Source organism: Bubalus bubalis, chromosome 2, assembly GCF_019923935.1.
Source record: "Bubalus bubalis isolate 160015118507 breed Murrah chromosome 2, NDDB_SH_1, whole genome shotgun sequence".
NCBI classification, from domain to species: Eukaryota; Metazoa; Chordata; class Mammalia; order Artiodactyla; family Bovidae; genus Bubalus; species Bubalus bubalis.
Genome location: NC_059158.1, coordinates 76,945,706 through 76,967,204, shown reverse-complemented (window position 1 = coordinate 76,967,204; position 21,499 = coordinate 76,945,706). Strand labels below are relative to the sequence as shown.

Sequence of the window (21,499 nt, the reverse complement as noted above, 5' to 3'; positions counted from 1 at the left end):
TGTCTTTCTTCATTACTTTTTATAATCACTTTGTTCCACCTGTTTCCTTGAATGCTGGTGTTCTCCAGGCTTCCATATAGAGCTCTCTTCTATTTTTATGTACATTGAATTCAAGGCATTGTTATCCATATCCATCTTCCATATCCATTTTCATTTTTCTATACATATGTGACTTTCAAATCTACATTTCCAGCCCAATTCCTCTCTTGAACTCCAGATCCACGTATACAACTGTCTGCTGTACATCTCCATCTTCTTCTCAAGGGGAAGATGGGGATGTACAGTGGCTTGTCAAGGCAAACCTTTCACAAACTAAGTCACAATTTTTCCTCTTCTCCTATATTCCCTGCTGCTGCTGCTAAGTCGCTTCAGTCGTGTCTGACTCTGTGCAACCCCATAGACGGCAGTCCACCGGGCTCCCTCATCCCTGGAATTCTCCAGGCAAGAACATTGGAGTGGGTTGCCATTTCCTTCTCCAATGCATGAAAGTGAAAAGTGAAAGTGAAGTCGCTCAGTTGTGTCTGACTCTTAGCGACCCCATGGACTGTAGCCCACCAGGCTCCTCCGGATTTTCCAGGCAAGAGTACCGGAGTGGGGTGCCATTACCTTCTCCTCCTACATTCCCTAATAGCATCCAGTTAGCCAAGATACTGCCATCTATCAGCAAAGAGATTGCTTTCTCCTCACCTTACGTTTCCTTGTCCTGAGATCTCTTCCAGAGTACCACTCCTGCCCTCTTCCCATCCCTTCCCTTATTCCTCCCTGTAAGAGGAAGAGAGAATTATCTAATTGGTGAGTTTAAACATTGGGTATAATCAGTTTCCTTCTTCCTCTATTTTCTTGTTTCCTTTGGCATCCGTGTACTTAAAGAAAGCACACTCTCAGTTCTCTGATGTGAGCTTTATAGATGCTGTGCCCCCTTCCCCAAGGAGACCAGGTGCTGTTCAGGGCTGTCAGTGACTGACTAGGTAAGGCTGCCTAGTTCAAAGGTGAATATTAGCATGTTACAGTGTCCTGCAGCTTTACCAATAATAGGGTGATGTTGCGATCTCCATCTGCCTGAATTCATCTCTCTCCCTCTCTCTCTTAAACGATTCTGCATTTAGGTGGAGAAAAAAGGAAGTTAGGCATCTATCTCCATAAAATACAATGCCTTTAAAGACTTCTGGAATCCCCCATTTCCTTTCCTCCTCTATATCCAATAAGTTCAAAATAAAGGTTGAGATGTTGCCCAGCAAGATTCTATTATTATAATTAATTAAAAATATGGTACCAGTTAACTCATTTCCACATTGCAGTTTCTTATATAAGTGACAAAATACACATTGTTCTCATTCCTGGAAAATATTGTCCTTGACTAGTGAAAACACACGCACACGCTCCTTTGTAGGCACTGTTCTAATCTCTGTTGTTTTATGACATGTACCTACCCTGAGATGAAGTCAGTAGTTACAAAGAGCTGAAATCCAAAACTTAGCATGCAAAGATGTCTACCAGGAACAAGTGTTTATTCTATTACTTGAATTAAAACAGCTTTAACAGGTCATCTGATACTCTCCCTATGATACTTTACCCCTCCACCCTGCTTTATCCTTCTCCACCCCTTTTTCTGCTTCAGGAGGCTGAGCTGCCTAGATCACCTCCTGTGCTCTCCGGCTTCTGAGTGGGTTTGGCTAACAGACAGCCCCAGGAAGATTAGAGTGAGAGTCACATCCAGACACATAGTCCCCTAGTGGCTTCCCTGTAAGATACACTTAGCTGCCTGGGTTCCTGGCTAGAAGGTCACTGCTCCTCTCAAGTCAATTCACACCCTAGAACCTTCTCTCCTCTCTGAATTCTGTTGTTCTTCCTCTCATCTTTCAAGCTTCAGGACTGGTGACGGCTCTGCAGCTTTGAGTTCCATGCTGGTTCCTGAGTATCACTCATCGTTCTTCCCTCAGTTCAGTTCAGTTGCTCAGTCGTGTCCGACTCTTTGCAACCCCATGGACTGAAGCACGCCAGGATTTTCTGTCCATCACCAACACCCGGAGCTTGCTCAAACTCATGTCCATTGAGTCGGTGATGCCATCCAACCATCTCATCCTCTGTCATTTCCTTCTCCTGCCTTCAATCTTTCCCAGCATCAGGATCCTTTCTAATGAGTCAGTTCTTTGCATCAGATGGCCAAAGTATTGGAGTTTCGGCTTCAGCATCAGTCCTTCCAATGAATATTCAGGACTGATTTCAATGATTATTCAGGACTGGTTAGGTTCTTCCCTAACCCCTCATATCTGGGGAAGTTATGGTCCCTTTGGTAAATGCATTCTCCTTGAGTTATTCTAATTTGAATGTGTCATCTCTTAGTCTACTGACTATGCTTTTTGTTCAATAAAAGTAAATTAGTACACAAATTTCTACATTTGATTGCTTTTATATTCAAATTTTGTTCATAGAATATCACTTTGCTCCTAAACTCATTAAATGAACCAGATTATAATATTGCTCAGAGTTCTCATGTGTACTATGCCCTGGAATCTTACTGTTTCTATCTTATAAATATTTCTCAACTCTATTCCCAGCTCTCCCATTGTCCTCTTTCATCTCATCATTTCTCACTTACATTACTAACTGATCTCCCGCCTCTGTTCTTGGTTTGCCCACCTGTCCATCTTCAAACAGCTACCAAAGATATGCCTTAAAATTAGAACAGTCACTAAGTCATGTCCAACTCTTTGCAACCCCATGGACTCCAGCACACCAGGCTTTGCTGTCCTTCACCATCTCCCTGAGTTTGCTCAAACTCATGTCCACTGAGTCAATGGACAATTAGTGATTGTTGTTTTCCACCCCTACATTAGAAAGACAACATACTGAATATGTAGTGATATAAGATTTGGTTCTACCACAAGAAACTGGATCAATAGAAGTTCTGGGGGAGAAAGGTTTCTCCTTACCACGTTTGGGATGGGGGTGTACACTCCTTTAGTGGGGCACTCATAATTCCTGTTTCAGTTAATGGAAGTTGCAGGTGTGTATCAAGAGGCACACAAGCCTTGCTGCCGCTATCAGAAAATGATTCCTTTTGTGTTGATCTCCTAGCTGTGTTTTCATTCTACCTTTTAAAACCATTACACCTAACAGAGTTTTGAGTGCATTATAGGTAACTTTAAGAAGCCGTCATTATCGCCTCTCTCTTAACCACATAATAGGGGGTAGAAAAGTGAGAGCACAGTATATACACCACGCTGAGGAGAACAAACTTGCCTGGAATTTTTGAACCCTCAGCCTATTTTCTCTAATGCTCTACGGTGAATCAGTCTTAAGAGCTCCATCATTCACTGGGATATGTACTTCCTGCCAAAGGTTACCAGATTACTAAAGTGTCCTCAGCTCAGAAGGGACTCATAATTCACCATCACCTTATTTTGACACTAAGAGAGAAAATATGTGCATCAAGACAAGTAGAGAAAATAATGGAAAAAAAACCTATATTAAGTTAACAATGCTGCAAACACGCCAAAGGGAAAAATACACACTAGAACAATAATAAGGATAATAGAAAAGTAATGCTGTTAAATTATGAGGAGGGATTTGCTGGTCAGCTCATAAACACTTCCCTGACGGGCAGTTAGTTTCTTAAAGAGCTTCCCTTAGGCATGAGAGGAAATGGGAAAGTTAAGATAGATCTCAAAGTTGGAAGAAAATAGTTAGTTGTGCAATGTTTCTAAAAGACAAGGTCAGATACATTTCCTGAAGGTGAAGTGGAAATATTTAGAAATATTAAGAACTCAAGTGAATTGGAAGGAATCGTTAACATGAAAAAATCGAGCAGTCTCAAAAAAAAAAAAAAAAGATGAGCCGTCTCAAAGCAGGCTGGATGGTGGAAACATCAGGAACACAACCAAAGTGAAATCTTATAGGCTCTCTGAATAACAAGAGGAAAAAAGAAGAGAGATGCAACATTTACGAGAAGATCCCAGGAAATACGTCCTTAGCCTGCTAAAAAGCTCACAGGAATGTACATATTAAATTTCAGTATATTTCATTTTAGCAGAGTTATAATCAAGCAAGTGACCTTTACAGAAAAATAATAAAAGTATGATTATCAGAAAGTTTTGTATATCACTAATGCGGCTCTGTCTTTTTTACATCATTTCATAAACTTTGTATGATGAGGGTGCATACCACAAGGTGATAAACACTGTGGTCGACTACCTGGGGAAGACTGGAGTCCCCTGAATATTTAGTGATACCTGGATCACTGGGTCACACATTTTTAACACTTCCAAATTCCTTCCTCTTCTGATTTGGGCGTTACATCTTTCTGATGGTTTGTAAGTTTAAGTGCAACCGTTTAATATGCTACTCTCTACTTTGCTTCTCTATTGAATATAATCTGGCTACAGTAAAGAGGACCCTACTTAAGGTAGAATTTCTTTTCACATTATATAAATCCATAAAATTCATACAATTTTACAATGTATAATTATACAATGAATTTTTCATATATAAATTTGTGTAATCCTCCCATACCACAATATGGAACATTACCAGCACCCCACAAACCTCACCATTTCCTCTTCAAGGCAATATCCCCATACTCATAGCTGGTATTCTGATTTATATCATAAGATTAGTTTTTCTTGCTTTAAACTTTCATATAAATGAAATCCTGAAAGTATGTTCAATATGTTACTTTTCCAAAATTTTCTATATGTTGCCATATTGAGTTCAAGTGTAACTCTAGATATGAATGTGTTCAACAAATGCAATTTTTATCTATTTTACATTCTCTTACAAACTATTCTAGGAGGTTTTAAAATGCAAGCTCCTCAGCTCTCCCCCTAAAATAAAAAACTCCTTCAGTACTAATGCTTGCCTGATTCCTCCTCAGTCATGCCAATTTAAGAATCAGGAATGGCATGGTGGTTTGAACTAAATAATATCTGGAGTACTGATCTTTTTCTCAGCCATTACAATATTTTTAATCAACACTGATAATGTTTTTTTTTTTTAAGTGTTAAAAATGAAATGAAATGAAATAAAAACTTGTGTGGGTTTTTTTGGGAGTTGTTGTCACATGTTACCTTTTTTTTTTTAATTCAAATGGGCCACAGAACAAAGTCTTCATTTTACCTTAGATATCTAACCCTCTTCTATAGACATTCATTATTACTCACTTCTTATGTATCCTTGCAAAAATAGCACACACATGGATGTTTATTTTTTATAAAAATGGATTAATTCTACACAAATTATTCTGTATTTTGTTGTTGTTCAGATCCTAAGTCACGTCTGACTCTTTGCAGACCCATGGACTGCAGCAAGCCAGGCTTCCCTGTCCTCACCATTTTCCGGAGTTTGCTCAAACTCATGTCCATTGAATTAGTGATACTTTCCAACCATCTCATCCTCTGTTATCCCCTTCTCCTCCTACCCTCAATCTTTCCCAGCATCAGGGTCTTTTCCAATGAGTCAGCTTTTTGCATCAGGTGGCCAAAATATTGGAGCTTCAGCTTCAGCATCACTCCTTCCAATGAATATTCAGGATTGATTTCCTTTAGGATTGACTGGTTTGATCTCCTTGCGGTCCAAAGGACTCTCAAGAGTCTTCTCCAACACTGCAATTCAAAAGCATCAATTCTTCAGCACTCAGCCTTCTTTATGATCCAACTCTCACATCCATACATGACCACTGGAAAAACCATAGCTTTGACTCTACAAACCTTTGTTGGCAAAGTGATCTCTCTGTATTTTAATATGCTATCTAGGTTGGTCGTAGCTTTTCTTCCAAGGAGCAAGCATCTTTTAATTTTGTGGCTACAGTCACAGTCTCCGGTTTTTTGGAGCCCAAGAATATAAAAAAATCTGCCACTGTTTCCACTTTTCCCCCATCTATTTGTGGTGAAGTGATGAGACCAGATACTGTGATCTTAACTTTTTTGAATTTTGAGTTTCAAGTCAGCTTTTTTACTCTCCTCTTTCACCTTCATCAAGAGGCTCTTTAGTTCCTCTTTGCTTTCTGCCATCTTAGAGTGGTATCATCTGCATATCTGAAGTTGTTGATATTTCTCCTGGCAATCTGAATTCCAGCTTGCATGATGTACTCTGCATATAAGTTAAATAAGAATAAGCAGGATGACAATATATAGCTTCGACGTATTCTTTTCCCAATTTTGAACCAGTTTGTTGTTCTATGTCCAGTTCTAACTGTTGCTTTCTTATATGTAGATATGTTTCTCTAGAGACAGCTAAGGTGGTCTGGTATTCCTATCTCCTTAAGAATTTTCCACAGTTTGTTGTGATCCACACAGTCAAAGGGTTTAGTATAGTCAATGAAGCAGAAGAAGATGTTTTTCTGGAATTCCCTTGCTTTTTCCATGATCCAACAGATGCTGAGAATTTGGTCTCTGATTCCTCTACATTGTCTAAATCCAGCTTGTACTCAGCTCAAGAACGTGAAATTCTCAGTTTACGTATTGTTGAAGCCTATCTTGAAAGATTTTGAGCATTATCTTGATAGCATGTGAAATGAGTGCAATTGTGCAGTAGTTTGAGCATTCTTTGGCATCGCCTTTCTTTGGGATTGGAATGAAAACTGACCTTTTCCAGGCTGTGGCTATTGCTGAGTTTTCCAAATTTGCTGACATATTGAATGCAGCATTTTAACGGCATCATCTTTTAGGATTTTAAATAGCTCAGCTGGAATTCTATCATCTCCACTAGTTTTGTTCATAGTAATGCTTCCTAAGGCCCACTTGACTTCACACTCCAGGATTTCTGGCTCTAGGTGAGTGAACACATCATCATGGTTATCCAGGTTATTAAGACATTTTTTGTATAGTTCTTCTGTGTATTCTTACCACCTCTTCTTAATATCTTCTGCTTTTGTTAGTCCTTGTTATTTCTGTCCTTTATTGTGCCCCTCTTTGGATGAAATGTTCCCTTGGTATCTCTAATTTTCTTGAAGAGATCTCTAGTCTTTCCCATTCTATTGTTTTCCTTTATTTCTTTGCAATGATCACTGAGGAAGGCTTTCTTATCTCTCCTTGCTATTCTTTGGAACTCGGCATTGAAATGGGTATATCTTTCCTTTGCCTTTGCCTTTAACGTCTCTTCTTTTCTCAGCTATTTGTAGGGGCTCCTCAGACAACCATTTTGCCTTTCTGCATCTCTTTTTCTTTGGGATGGTTTTGATCACCACCTCCTGAACAACATCACACACCCCTGTCCATAGTTCTTTAGGCACTCTGTCTACCAGATCTAATCCCTTGAATCCATTTATCACCTCCACTGTATAATCATCAGAGATTTGATTTAGGTCATACCTGAATGGCCTAGTGCTTTTCCCCACTTTCTTCAATGTAAGTCCAAATTTTGCAATAAGGAGCTCATGATCTGAGCCACAGTCAGCTCCAGGTCTTGTTTTTGCTGACGTATAGAGCTGCTCCATCTTCGGCTGCAAAGAATATAATCAATCTGATTTTGGTATTGACCAACTGGTGATGTCCTTGTGTAGAGACATCTCTTGTGTTGTTGGAAGAGGTTGTTGCTAGTGCATTCTCTTGGCAAAACTCTGTTAGCCTTTGCCTTGCTTCATTTTGTACTCGAAGGCCAAACTTGACTGTTATTCCACGGACCTCTTGACATCCTATTTTTGTATTCCAATCCCCTATGATGAAAAGGACATCTCTTTTTTGGTGTTAGTTCTAGAAGTTCTTGTACGTCTTCATGGAACCATTCAACTTAAGCTTTTTTGGCATTAGTGTTTGGGGCATAGACTTGGATTACTCTGATGTTGAATGATTTGCCTTGGAAACGAACCAAGATCATTTTGTTATTTTTGAGATTGTACCCAAGCACTGCATTTCAGACTCTTTTGTTGACTATGAGGGCTACTCCATTTCTTCTAAGGGATTCTTGCCCACAGTAGTAGATATAATTGTCATCTGAATTAAATTCACCCATTCCTGTCCATTTTAGTTCACTGATTCCTAAAATGTCAGTGTTCACTCTTGCCCTCTCTTGCTTGGCCACGTTCAATTTACCTTGATTCATGGACCTAACATTTCAGGTTCTTAAGCAATATTGTTCTTACAGTATTGGACTTTACTATCACCACCAGATACATCCACAACTGGGTGTGATTTCTGTTTTGGTTCAATCTCTTCATTCTTTTTAGAGCTATTTCTCTACTCTTCCCCAGTAACATATTGGATACCTACCAACCTAAGGGACTCATCTTCTGGTATCATATCTTTTTGCCTTTTCATACAGTTCATGGGGTTCTCAAAGCAAGAATACTGAAGTGGTTTGCCTTTTCCTTCACCAAGAGACCACGTTTTGTCAGAACTCTCCACCATGACCTGCACATCTTGGGTGGCCCTGCACAGCATGGCTCATAACTTCATTGAGTTACACAAGTCAGTGATCCACGTGATCATTTTGGTTAGCTTTCTGTGATTGTGGTTTTCATTCTGGACAGTCTGTACCTTACTTTATTTTTAGATTTTATTTTTTTATTTTTTAAATTAATTTAGTAATTTTAATTGAAGGCTAATTACTTTACAATATTGTGGTGGCTTTTGCCATACATTGACATGAATCAGCCATGGGTTGTACCTTACTTTTTTCAATTGTAAATTATAATGAAGGTCATTTGCCATTAGCATATAGAGAACTACCACACTAATCTCAAAAAGTTTTATGGTACTGCATTCTAAGGCTATATATACCTTTACTTAATCAGATTTTAGAATTTGAAAAACAGATATGTATCCCTGTTTGGCCAGTGATTCTTTAATCACATTGAGATAGAAATTTCAGGACACTAGGAGATAGAAACTAATTAAAGGGTTTCACACAGTCTCTATTCCCTATTAAGTGGATGGAAATTACAAACTATATCTAGGTATTTCCCACACCTCTTTCAGCTCAGTGCCTGAAAGCTAGAGTCATCAATTCCTCCAGCTGACATAGTTCCCTGGGTGAGTAGGGCCAAATAACAGCTGAGGGGTTTCCCGTGGTCTTAAGAGAGACCAGACTCCATGAAATAATCTTGGTTACTCTTCCAATGAAAGGAGGAGATATTCTGACCTTTTAAAAAAAAGAAGTAATTTCAAGGCTGTAAGTTTTTCCCCTTAGGGAACAAGGCAAGTGTGCTCTCTCTCATCACTTTATTCAACATTGTACCAGAAATTCTAGCCAATGAAATTAGGCAAGAAAAATAAATAAACTATGTGTAAATTGGAAAGAAGTAAACCTATCTCTATTCACAGGTGACATAACCTCATAGTGAACAGAAAATCCTAAAGAATCTACAAAAAAAAGTTGTTAGAGCAAATAAATGAATCCAGCAAAGTTTTAGGATGCAAGATAAGCACACAAAGCTCAGCTGTATTTTATACTCTAGCAATGAACAACCCAAAAAGTAAATTACAAATTCAATATATTTACAAGAGCATGAAAAAGAATTCAATACTTAAATAAAATTTAACCAAGCAGGCCAAAACCTGTATATTAAAAACCAGAACCAATGAAACCAAAAAAAAGAAAAATTTATTGAAAGAAATTAAAGAAGGACTAAGATATTCCATGGTCACAGAAGACTTTGAAAGGTCACAGACTGGAAGATACTAAGACAGCAGTACTCTCTGGAGAGTTCTTATTATAAATGAGTGTTGAATTTTGTCAGAAGTTTTTTCTGCATCTACTGTGATGATCATATGGTTTTCATTCTTCAGTTTGTTGATGTGGTGTATTACACTGATTGATTCATGGATATTGAAAAATCTTTTCATCCTTGGGATAAATTCTGCTTGATTGTGGTATATGACCCTTTTAGTATATTGTTGGATTCTACTTGCTAGTATTTTGTTGAGAATGTTTACGTCCATGTTTGTCAGTGATATTGGCCTGTAAATTTCTTTCTTTTTGTGTGTGTGTGATATCTTTGTATGGTTTTGGTATCAGGGTGACAGTGGCTTCATAGAGTGAGTTTGGGAGTGTTCCTTCCTCTTGATTTTTTGGGAAAAGTTTCAGAAGGTTAGGTGTTAACTCTCCACTAAATGTTTGAGAGAATTAACCTATGAAGCCATCTGGTCTTAGATTTTTGTTTGTTGGAAGTTTTAAAATTATAGTTTCAATTTCAGTATTTGTGATTGGTCTGTTCGTAGTTTCTATTTCTTCCTGATTTATTCTTGGAAGAATGGACCTTTCTAATAATCTGTCCATTTCTTCTAGGTTGTCCATTTTATTGGCATACAGTTGCTTGTAACAGTCTCTTGCGATCCGTTGAATTTCTGTGGTATCCAGTTAACTTCTCCTTTTTTGTTTCTAGTTGTATTGTTTTGAGCCACCTCCCTTTTTCTTAAATGAGTTTGGTTAAAGGTTTTAAAAAGAAAGAATGGCAGTAGTACTCCCTAAAGCAATATACAGATTCAATACAATCGGTCCCCAAAATCCGTTCAGCCTTTTTTTTTTTTTTCAGGAATAAAGAGAACCATCCTAAAATTCATATGGAACTTCAAGGGACTCCAAATAGCTAAAACAATCTCAAAAAAGAATAGCATTGGAGGTCTCACACTTTCTGATTGCAAAATATACTACCAAGCCACAGTAACAGAATAGTTCCATGACTCCAGAAGTTTCCTTTTGACTCCTTGACAGTTACTCTCTCCAGCCCAACTCGGGCAACCAACCCGTGGGTTGCTTTTTGTCATTGTTTAGGATTCTGCCTTGTCTGCTGCTGCTGCTAAGTCGCTTCAGTTGTGACGGACTCTGTGCAATCCCATAGACGGCAGCCCACTAGGCTCCCCCGTCCCTGGGATTCTCCAGGCAAGAACACTGGAGTGGGTTGCCATTTCCTTCTCCAATGCATGAAAGTGAAAAGTGAAAGTGAAGTCGCTCAGTCATGTCTGACTCTTTGTGACCCCATGGAGTGCAGCCTACCAGGCTCCTCCATCCATGGGATTTTCCAGGCAAGAGTACTGGAGTGGGTTGCTATTTCCTTTTCCATCTGCCTTGTCTCAGTCAGTTCAGTCGTTCAGTCATGTCCGACTCTTTGCGACTCCATGAATCGCAGCATGCCAGGCCTCCCTGTCCATCACCAACTCCCGGAGTTCACTCAGACTCACGTCCATCGAGTCAATGATGCCATCCAGCCATCTCATCCTCTGTTGTCCCCTTCTCCTCCTGCCCCCAATCCCTCCCAGCATCAGAGTCTTTTCCAATGAGTCAACTCTTCACATGAGGTGGCCAAAGTACTGGAGTTTCAGCTTTAGCATCATTCCTTCCAAAGAAATTCCCAGGGCTGATCTCCTTCAGAATGGACTGCTTGGATCTCCTCGCAGTCCAAGGGACTCTCAAGAGTCTTCTCCAACACCACAGTTCAAAAGCATCAATTCTTCGGCACTCAGCCTTCTTCACAGTCCAACTCTCACATCCATACATGACCACAGGAAAAACCATAGCCTTGACTAGACGAATCTTTGTTGGCAAAGTAATGTCTCTGCTTTTGAATATGCTATCTAGGTTGGTCATAACTTTCCTTCCAAGGAGTAAGCGTCTTTTAATTTCATGGCCGCAGTCACCATCTGCAGTCATTTTGGAGCCCCCCAAAATAAAGTCTGATACTGTTTCCACTGTTTCTCCATCTATTTCCCATGAAGTGATGGGACCGGATGCCATGATCTTCGTTTTCTGAATGTTGAGCTTTAAGCCAACTTTTTCACTCTCCACTTTCACTTTCATCAAGAGGCTTTTTAGTTCTTCTTCACTTTCTGCCATAAGGGTGGTGTTATCTGCATATCTGAGGTTATTGATATTTCTCTCGACAATCTTGATTCCAGCTTGTGTTTCTTCCAGTCCAGCGTTTTTCATGATGTACTCTGCATATAAGTTAAATAAGCAGGGTGACAATATACAGCCTTGTCGTACTCCTTTTCCTATTTGGAACCAGTCTGTTGTTCCATGTCCAGTTCTAACTGTTGCTTCCTGACCTGCATATAGGTTTCTCAAGAGGCAGGTCAGGTAGACTGGTATTCCCATCTCTTTCAGAATTTTCCACAGTTTATTGTGATCCACACAGTCAAAGGCTTTGGCATAGTCAATAAGTCTATGACTATTTGACTTATTTGACAAGTCTGCCTTGTCTAGGGTTTCACAAATATGACCTCAGTACATAGCCATTTACGTCTGGCTTCTTTCACTCAGCGTGATGTTTTCAAGATTCATTCATGCCATTACGTATATGAGTAGTTCATTCCTCTTGGTTAATGAATAGTATTCTACAGTATGACTATATTACAGTTTTATCCATTCATCAGTTAATGGAAATTTTTGTTATTTCCAGGATCGATTTTTTTTTTTCTTTTTTACAGTTACATTCAGCTGTATCAAATTGTGGATTTCTTTTCATTTATCTTGTTTGCAACTAACCAGAATTCTTGAATCTGTGAACTGGTGATTTTCACTAGTTATGGAAAACTGTATTTTCATCTGAAATTGCCTCTACTCTACTCTCTCTCCCCTTCTCATCTAAAATTTCATGAGATGTTTGTTAGACCTACTCCTCCTATCCTCCACGTTTCTAAATCTTTCTTATTATTTTTTTGTCTCTCCATATTGCATCCTGAATAGTTCCTTCAGGTACTACCTTCTAGTGCACAAATTTTCTCTTTTTGACCCGTTCCTAATATTTCTAGGTCCCTGGCTGGAAAAGAGTACATCATATTCGTATTGATTCATTGATTGCAACAGTAATCATTTTATTTGCAGGCTCAAATAGACATTCCATGTGTACAGGAAAAAATTTAAGAGGAAATATAGCAATCAGAGGTTTTACTGTTAATTTTCATAACTGCAATAATCCAGCTAATCAAGTTTACAACCATGAACGCTGGTGAAAACTGAGTAAAGATTTACAAATCTTCATATAATTAAAGACAATTTCTCACATTTTTTGACAGTGAGGTTACACTACATTTTCAAAATTTAGATTTTGTATTATAGATTTTGCTTAAACCTCTATAAGGTATTTTTTAATACCGGTATAAATATTTTAGAAATGTTCACCAAAGGTGCAGTGTAATACCTAAGTTCACCACTTTTTAAAATTAGGCCAATGTGGAATCAAATATCTTAAGATAGAACACATACAACATTGTGAGAATTGACCAACCAAGGAGACTACATTAAACAGAACAGCTGGAAGCTTGTCTCTGGAATCTTGAAGACAGGCCTCAAAGAGGGAACGCGAAAGACTAGGAAACACTACACGTCCCAGCGTGCTTTGCGACTACCGTTGACTACTACCCCCAGAGTGCATTGCTCGCCGAATGCCGATTTCCCTTACAGCTGGGGCTTGTAGTTCTCTTTGGAGCCCATCCGTCGAAGGTGGCGTTTTCTTAGCCAGCCCCAGGCTATTAGGCTTAGTCTTCCAGTTTCTGCAAAGGGGAAACGCTTCGGGTCCTTGCGTGGAGTCTTTGTCTCATCTCTTGGCTACTGCTTTACCCAGGTAAGTGGTAAAGAGGCTACTCCTCCCCGCAGCTGGGGCCTTGCCTTGCTTTCTGGGAGCGCCTTGGCTGGGGCGAAGCCGTTTGTCTCTAAGCTCTCGCCGTAGCAGCCGCCGCCCATCCCTCTTTGTGTGCTGAGGGAAGCCGCGGAGCTAGTGGTGGCGGCTGTTGCTGTTGCGGGCGAAGGAGAGGGACGTTACCGGGAAGTTGCTGGCAGGCGGACTCTTCCCCATCCCGCCACCCAACAGGTGGGTGGACGGCCCTTCCGTCTCCTTCTGTCTGCTGTGTCTCGGCCCTAAGGGCGGCTTGGCCTGCTGACAGTGCCGCCCAGCCCAGCCCGGCCCTGGGAAGGAGAGGCGGGTGAGTCAGGAAGGCCGGGGCCTCGACGAACCCACTCAGTTCTCTCTGGACCCTTCGGAGGGGCCCCGAGAAGCCTTGAGGCTCGTTCGAGGCCACCTCCCTAAGACGCCCTAGGTGAACCGCGCCCTCTTGGTCCATACCCAGGGGAGAAGTGACTCCTTTTCGCCTTGTTCAACCGGTGTGTGTTAGAAAGTACCCAGACGCGGAGATTGTAGCACAAAATTCCTGAGACTTTCTCTTTCTTGGAGTTTTAAGAGAGTGAATGTGTCAGGCCTGGAGAAAGTGAATGCTCCGGCTTCTCGCAGGTTGAGCGGTTCTGTCACCTGTACGCAATTATTCAATCAGACTTTGTTGTTGGGCTTTGACTCAAAGTGTGTTAGAGTCGCTCAGTCATGTCCGACTCTTTGCGACCCCAACATACTTAAAGTGTGTGTGTGTGTGTGTTGTGTGTTGTAGAGCCCGCCCGGCTTCTCTGCCCATGGGATTCTCCAGGCAAAAATACTGGAGTGGGTTGCCATTTCCTTTTCCAAAGGGATAGAATCCTGGTCTGCATTGCAGGCAGATTTGTTACCGCCTGAGCAACCAGGGAAGCTCTACCTTTAAGTACAATTGATAGTTATTGATGGTATATTTGTGTTTTGCTTCTCCATAGTATTACTATTGCATGGTAATTTTAGAATTTATAGGAATTTTCTGTCTGACTGCCTGTTTTATCAGATTTCTAGGAGTGAATGCAAAACTGGTAGCAGATTTGCTGTGTCTTAGAGCTTGGCTTTTAATGGCAATCCACGTGCTCTGTTTTAAGAGCCAGAGACTTTGTGTTAAATTTGAGCCTGTGAACATTAAAGAGTTTACTGAGTGCTAATTACTATGCTCAACTGTGAATATTTCCTATATACATCTGTTTATAATGATTTTCAGGTCTCAGCAGTATATATGCTTCTTTTATTTTAAAAGTAGAGTGTACATGTTCTCGTTTGATGACCTTGAATTACATGGCCTTTCAAGACAATTCTCTTCTTGAAAGACAGAGTTTTAAAAGAGTGCTCCTTTTACCAATTTAATGATGATTGTAAATGATTGTATGCTTCTTAAGGTTGCAAACATGTCTGACAAAAGTGAATTAAAGGCAGAGTTGGAACGTAAGAAGCAGCGGTTGGCTCAAATCAGAGAGGAAAAGAAGAGGAAAGAAGAAGAAAGAAAGAAAAAGGAAGTATGTTTGATTTTTTTTTAAGATAATATAAAATAATTGGATTTTAAGTGCTTATACCTTTAATACTTTCAGAATAGTTAAAATTCCAGTAGTTGTAACTGCACATATAGCACTCTAGGTGAAAAGCTCAATATACATATTTAGTCTTCTAGGAATATGTTTACTATATAAAGTAAGGGGCATCTGCCCTGTAATTACTGTTAAAACATGATATACATCATAGCTTAGTTTGGACTTTGAGCTTATCTGAATATTTTACCAGTCAGAACTGCTAGTTGTCAGAATAAATAATGGCAAAGAGAAATATAGACTAGATTATGAATTGATTAAGGGATTACTTAATTGATTGTCTCTCCTTTGTCATGAGTTGGTCATTGAAATATTTTTACCAGGTAGTGGGTTGGATACTATCATGAAGGTGGGCTAGATACTTAGATCTGACTTTTGGCATCACGATTTTATTATGTATGGCAAATATCCATTGACCCTGAGCTAGAAATATTTTACTTGCTCCTGTCTTGAAATGCACATTGTCCCTATGAAACCTGTGTAGACAGATTTGTATATTTTTATCTTCAGTGTCTTAAATGGCCAGTGTTAAGATAGTTTGTTCCCAATGTGACATTAGTATGAAGTTTTTCTATGTGATAGCCTGAACCAGGGGCCCCCAACCTCCAGGATCTAATGCCTGGTGATCTGAGGTGGAGCTGATGTAATAATAATAGAAATAAATGAATGTAATGCACTTGAATCATCCTGAAACCATTCTCCATGCCCTGTCCATGGAAAAATTGTCTTCCGTGAAACTTGTCCCTGGTGCCAAAAAGGTTGGGGACCACTGGCCTAAATAATAGCCAAGACTTCTTGGAATCTCTTAGGGAAAAAGAAAAACCAAAGGTACAATTTATGTGCAGCATTGCTATGATGCTGTAAAGGCCTACAATTGAAGAATTTTCTAGTTTATTCTGAACCTTTTTGTGATCCGTTACTGTAAGAGTGTTGGACCTTTCGGTTAGCTATTTGATTAAAAACTAACTGACAGAAGCATGAGTAAGACTGGCAGAACCATTCCAAACCAGTACCTGTAGTCTTGAACCCTTCAGAACTGAACAAATTTGGTATTTGTTTTCTAAACATGGCCATAAGTGGCCGTACAGAATATCTATTACATGACTTATATCTAATTTAAAGTTTATCAAACACTACAAGAGACATTAAATCAGTGCTATTAAACAGTAAGTCTAATTGTTATATATCGATACAGTGTTTACTTGATAATATAGTTTCTTTGGCTATTTTAATGAAATTTTCTGATGACTCTTTTAAGTTAAAATGGTATGATAGAATATTACGAATAAAAAAAGTTCACTGCCGATAATTGTGTGAGTAATGGTTGTCTTAGCTGAAATAGACTTTTGAGGTGTATACATAAGACTTTTCCCTTTAAGGCTTAAATTTCCCTTAAGATGTTGAGAGTATTGATCTGAAGAGTATTGAGGGTTATAACTGGAAGATTTTGCTGAAACTATAAATGGCTAAAATAAAAGTTGGTAAAAATTTCAATAACGAAAAATGTTTTGTGCTATGCAAGAGTACATTTTAATTTTACCAAACCATGAAAATAAGACCAATAGTTGATAAAAATAAAAATAAAACCTTTCTGTAGATGAATTTTTGACAAACATCCTCTACATAAAGTTGCATAAATACAATGAAGACTGCATATAGAAATTTGAGGCACTTGTATTTTTTCAACAAATCAAATTGTTCATTTACTTAAAATTTGTTATGTCTTAAATGATAGTCTTTATTTTTTTTTCATAGCATTGTGGTATTTGTGAGATTTCCACAATTCTTGACCATGGATAGCAATTTCATATTATAAATTAAATAGAAATTGACTGTACTTTTGAACATATCTGTTCAGAATGTTTTTGTGAGAACTTCTTTTACATATAAAAATGAATCAATTTAATACATATCATTTGGAGATTTTTACTAAAACTCGGAGAATGATTTTCATTTAGTGACTATAATGTGTATTCAAAACTAAGCCCACCTCCAAATGTATACAGTGTTAGCACATTATTTAAAACATATGTATTTTTGCGAATAGAAATGTTTCATACCATATGTAAATTTAAGTTTTAACTTAAAAAATTTAGACTGATCAGAAGAAGGAAGCAGTTGCTCCTGTGCAAGAAGAATCAGATCTTGAAAAAAAAAGAAGAGAAGCTGAAGCATTGCTTCAAAGCATGGGTCTAACTGCAGAATCCCCCATTGGTAAGGATAAGATTATATCTGTTAATAAAAGAGAGGCATAGATCTTACTCAGCTCAGATATTCATGAGATGAGTGAGTTGATTTAGTGTATTTTGTATATCTTTCTTATTTGTGCCTCAAAAAAAGCATTAATCTTATAATTTGTTTGGAATTGACTTTTTTCAGATGTGTTAATACTTAGTTATTTTGTTTGTTCAGAAGAGCTGAGAGACTATATTTATTAACATAAGCCAATTGACTTTTCTTGTTAAATCAGTAACTTATTTCAACAGACATTTGAACTAGTTTTCTGTGCCATACTGTGTTAAGCTCAGAGATGATTGTGATTCCTGATCTTCTTAACTCTATAATCCTTTCTATAAGTTAAAGAGAGGTATAGTGAATCAAAGTTCTAAAAGTATACTGATGTTCAAAGGTATGGGAGTGGAAGGAGAAGTCTATAACCTTCTGCTGTCAGTGCCAATAAGGGAAACACTATTGGTAGCTGATTTTGGCAGCAGTTTGACTTAATCTTGTTCTTTTTCTGGACTCTTCATTTTTATAACAGTACTAGACCAAAAAGCTGAAATAGTAAAAGTACTGAGGACAATCTTGTTACATATAGACATTAAATGCTTACTTAAAATAATTCTGAACTGGGTGCTGTTACATAGTATTTTAGTTTGATGTGGCTCTTGTTATTTAGGGACCTAAAATTTCAGGGTTAGTTTGTGGGCTAATTCCATCTAGTCCAGAGGACAAATAACAGAGGTAGTACCTGCTGTATGCCTGTTGTTGTGAATGGTAACATAACAGTCTTTAAGTATTATACCTGTCTTATTAGAGTCACTATTTCTAAAAAGTTTTAAGGTGAAAAAAGCTGGTTACTTTCATGGTTTGGGTTCATTGTTATTTCTTTCAGCTTATTGTGCTGTGCTTAGTCACTCAGTTGTATCCAACTCTTTGCGACCTCATAGACTGTAACCCATCAGGCTCCTCTGTCCATGGAGATTCTCCAGGCAAGAATCCTAGAGTGGGTTGCCGTGCCTTCCTCCAGGGAAATCTTCCCAACCCAGGGATCAAACCCAGGGCTCTCACATTGCAGGCCGATTCTTTATCATCTGAGCCACCAGGGAAGCCTGTGAATATTGGAGTGGGTAGCCTATCCCGTCTCCAAGGGATCTTCCTGACTTAGGAATCAAACTGGAGTCTCCTGTATTGCAGGCGGTTTCTTTACCAGCTGAGCTACCAGGGAAGCCCTTTCAGCTTATTTGTCTTTTATTGATAAAATTTGAAGGTTGAAATACTTTAATTTTTATGTCTTTTATTTAATAAACATGTTGCATATTGCAATTTTAAAAGTAAATGAATTGAAACACTTTTATCTTGTTTAAGAAAAAAATACCTTAGAACCTAAACCAAGTTGCTTGTTTGCTGTATAGGCTTTAAGTGATCATTTTTTTCTGAGCCTTTGGCTTTGGTTTTCTCCCGTAGGATTTTTTTTTTCTTTTCTATTCTCTTTAGGACTTCAGTTTCACTAAATTCACTTGCTCATATTTCTCAGTTTATGGCCCACCTCCATCATCTATTCTTGAATGTTCTTTAGTTGTGTGTGTGTTTCTCCTTCATTACCCATCTCCAATTCCATTCTCCTTCACAGTCTTGCATTAAGTACTGATTCTTGGGTTTTTAACATACATCCTTTTGATCAGTCTGGCACGTGTTGACATTTTTCAAGTTTTTGTATATCTACGTGTGGATATGTTTTATGTGCATTAGTGGTATTGTGCTGTGTTTCACTTTGTGTTTTTTTTTTTTCCTTTTTTTCGAAGCAGGTTTGTATTTGAGATTTACCCATGTTGTTAACATACACATCTAGTTATTTATTTCTGACTGATACATAATATTCTATCATGTATTATATTTTACTTATCTGTTCCCTAGTGATTTCTTCTCTCTTTGCTTTGCTTTCACAAGTAACACTGCAAAGAATATATTCTTTTCCCTTGAAAGGACTGTGGAAGAGTTTCTCTGGAATGTATGCTGAAGAATTGGCTTGGTATGTTATTGTAGACTTACATTTTTTAGGTCCTACCTACCACTCTGAAGAATAACTAACTTTATCCTTCTGCTACCAGTGTGTGAGAAAGTAACTGTTTCATTGTATCCACATCACTTGATATTATCCAACTTTCTAATTTTTGTCTACTTGATGGGTGTAAAATAGTATGTCAAAATGTTTTAATATACATTTATCTGTTTACAATGAGAATAACCATTTTTTCATTTATCTACTTTTCACATTTTCCCTTCTACGAATTGCATATTCATGTTCTTTGTCCATTTACTACTAGGGTTTTTTATCTTGCTGTAGGAGTTCCTTGTATACTTAAGAGAGGACTTCTTTGTTTTAGTCTTTTAAAAAATACCTTCTCCTAGTTTATTATCTACAGTATTTAAAAAAAAAAATTTTATTGAAGTATAGTTGACTTAAAATGTTGTGTTAGTATCAGATGTACAGCAAAGTGAATCAGTTATGTCTGTACATATGTCACTCTTTTTTAGATTCTTTTCACATATAGTTCGAGTATTGGGAAGAGTTCCCTGTGCTATACAGTACTATTATGTATATGTCAGTCCAAATCTCCCAATTTATCCCTTCTTCTTTCTTCTCCCTGGTAACCATAAGTTTGTTTCTTACATCTGTGACTCTATTTCTGTTTTGTAAACAAGTTCATTTGTACCATTTTTTTTTTTAGATTCCATATATAAGTGATATCATATGGTATGTTTTTCTCTGTCTGACTTCATTCAGTATGACAGCTTTAGGTCCATACATTTTGCTGCAGATGTCATTATTTTGCTTTTTTGTGGCTGAGTAATATTCCATTGTATATATGTAACGCATCTTCTTTATCCATTCCTCTGTCATTGGACATTTAGATTGCTTCCATCATAGTATCTTTTATTGAAACAGAATCCTTCATTTAAAAGAATTATGCATTTGATTGCATTGGGTCTTAGTTGCAGCACCTGGGATCTTCTTTGCATTATGAGGGGTCTTCCTCGCAGCGCGTGGACTCTCTAGTTTGGTGCTTGGGCTCGGTGGTTGTGGCACATGGGCTCCAGAGCACATAGGCTCAGCAGTTGCAGCACGGGGCTAGTTGTTCTGGAACATGTGGGATCTTAGATCCGTGACCAAGGATTGAACATTTTGATATGTTTAAATCTTTTATTTTAATAGTGGTCAGATCTATTATAGACAACCCCCCACCCCCCTTTTTTGGTCATCTTTTAAAAGATATCCTTTCCTATTTTGAGAATACAAATATATTCTACATTTTCTTTATTATTTTAGCCTTCAAACCTTTAGATATTTATGTTACATTTTTTTAATACAGTAGAAGGTAGAGATCCAACCTAATTTTTCTCCATTTAGTTATGTTATTTAGGGTTTTTCTATGTATGCTTATAAATGAAATTTGCCTGTAATTTTCTTATGCTGTTCATGTTCTGTGGCCACCGTGGTTATGGTTTTAAAATAAATTGGATAGCTTTCTCTTTTGCTGTTTTGTGGAGCAGTTGTAAAAGATAGATATTGTCTCTTCATTAAACACTTGGTAGAACTCAACTGTAAAACTATCTCAGATTATGCTTTTTGTCCCCAGAGGATAGTGGAGAGCAGGAGTTACTCATCATTTCAGTTTTTCTAATGGTTATAGTCTATTCAAGTTTTTTGTTCTTGTATCAGTTTGATTTTTAAAAAAAAATAATAAAGGTTTATTATCACTCATAGTTTCTGCCAGTCAGGAATTTGGTAGTGGCTTAGCTTGGTGGTTCTGGCTCAGGGTCTCTCATGAGGTTGAAGTCAAGATCAGTCTGAGCTGCAGTCATCTGAAGCCTTGACTGGGGCCTGAGGATTTGCTTTACCAGCCATATGATTTGCTCAGTCATCTGGTCAGCAGGTTGGCTTCTGTTATTAGTGGTGGCTTGAGTTCGTATCTCTGTGGGCCATTCTGTAAAGCTACCTACTTGAGTATCCTTGCAGCATGTCACCTGGCTGCAGTATGTCAGCAGTGCAAAGAGAAAGAGAGCTGGGAAGAAGCTGCCCGTTTTATGACTTACCCGTGGAAGTCAGAGAACATGGCTTCTGCCATTTTCTGTCTGTTGG

The 21,499-nt window shown here is 38.3% G+C and overlaps 1 protein-coding gene across 6 annotated transcripts in view; it reads left to right on the top strand.

Annotated features, from left to right (window-relative positions):
- Positions 1-13,308: 13,308 nt before the first annotated feature.
- The window catches only part of DYNC1I2 (dynein cytoplasmic 1 intermediate chain 2), a 54,055-nt gene continuing 45,864 nt past the window's right edge, over positions 13,309-21,499 (top strand). The window contains exons 1-3 of one of the 6 annotated variants that reach the window (XM_044933834.2): positions 13,309-13,495; positions 14,950-15,066; positions 17,232-17,349. In XM_044933834.2, the coding sequence (XP_044789769.1) occupies positions 14,959-15,066; positions 17,232-17,349 (226 nt within the window). In that variant the 5' untranslated portion in view covers positions 13,309-13,495; positions 14,950-14,958. Of the gene's footprint in view, positions 13,496-13,585; positions 13,854-14,949; positions 15,067-17,231; positions 17,350-21,499 lie in introns of those variants that run through there. The other 5 variants (XM_044933840.2, XM_025274931.3, XM_044933836.2 and 2 more) reach the window with 5 other exon arrangements.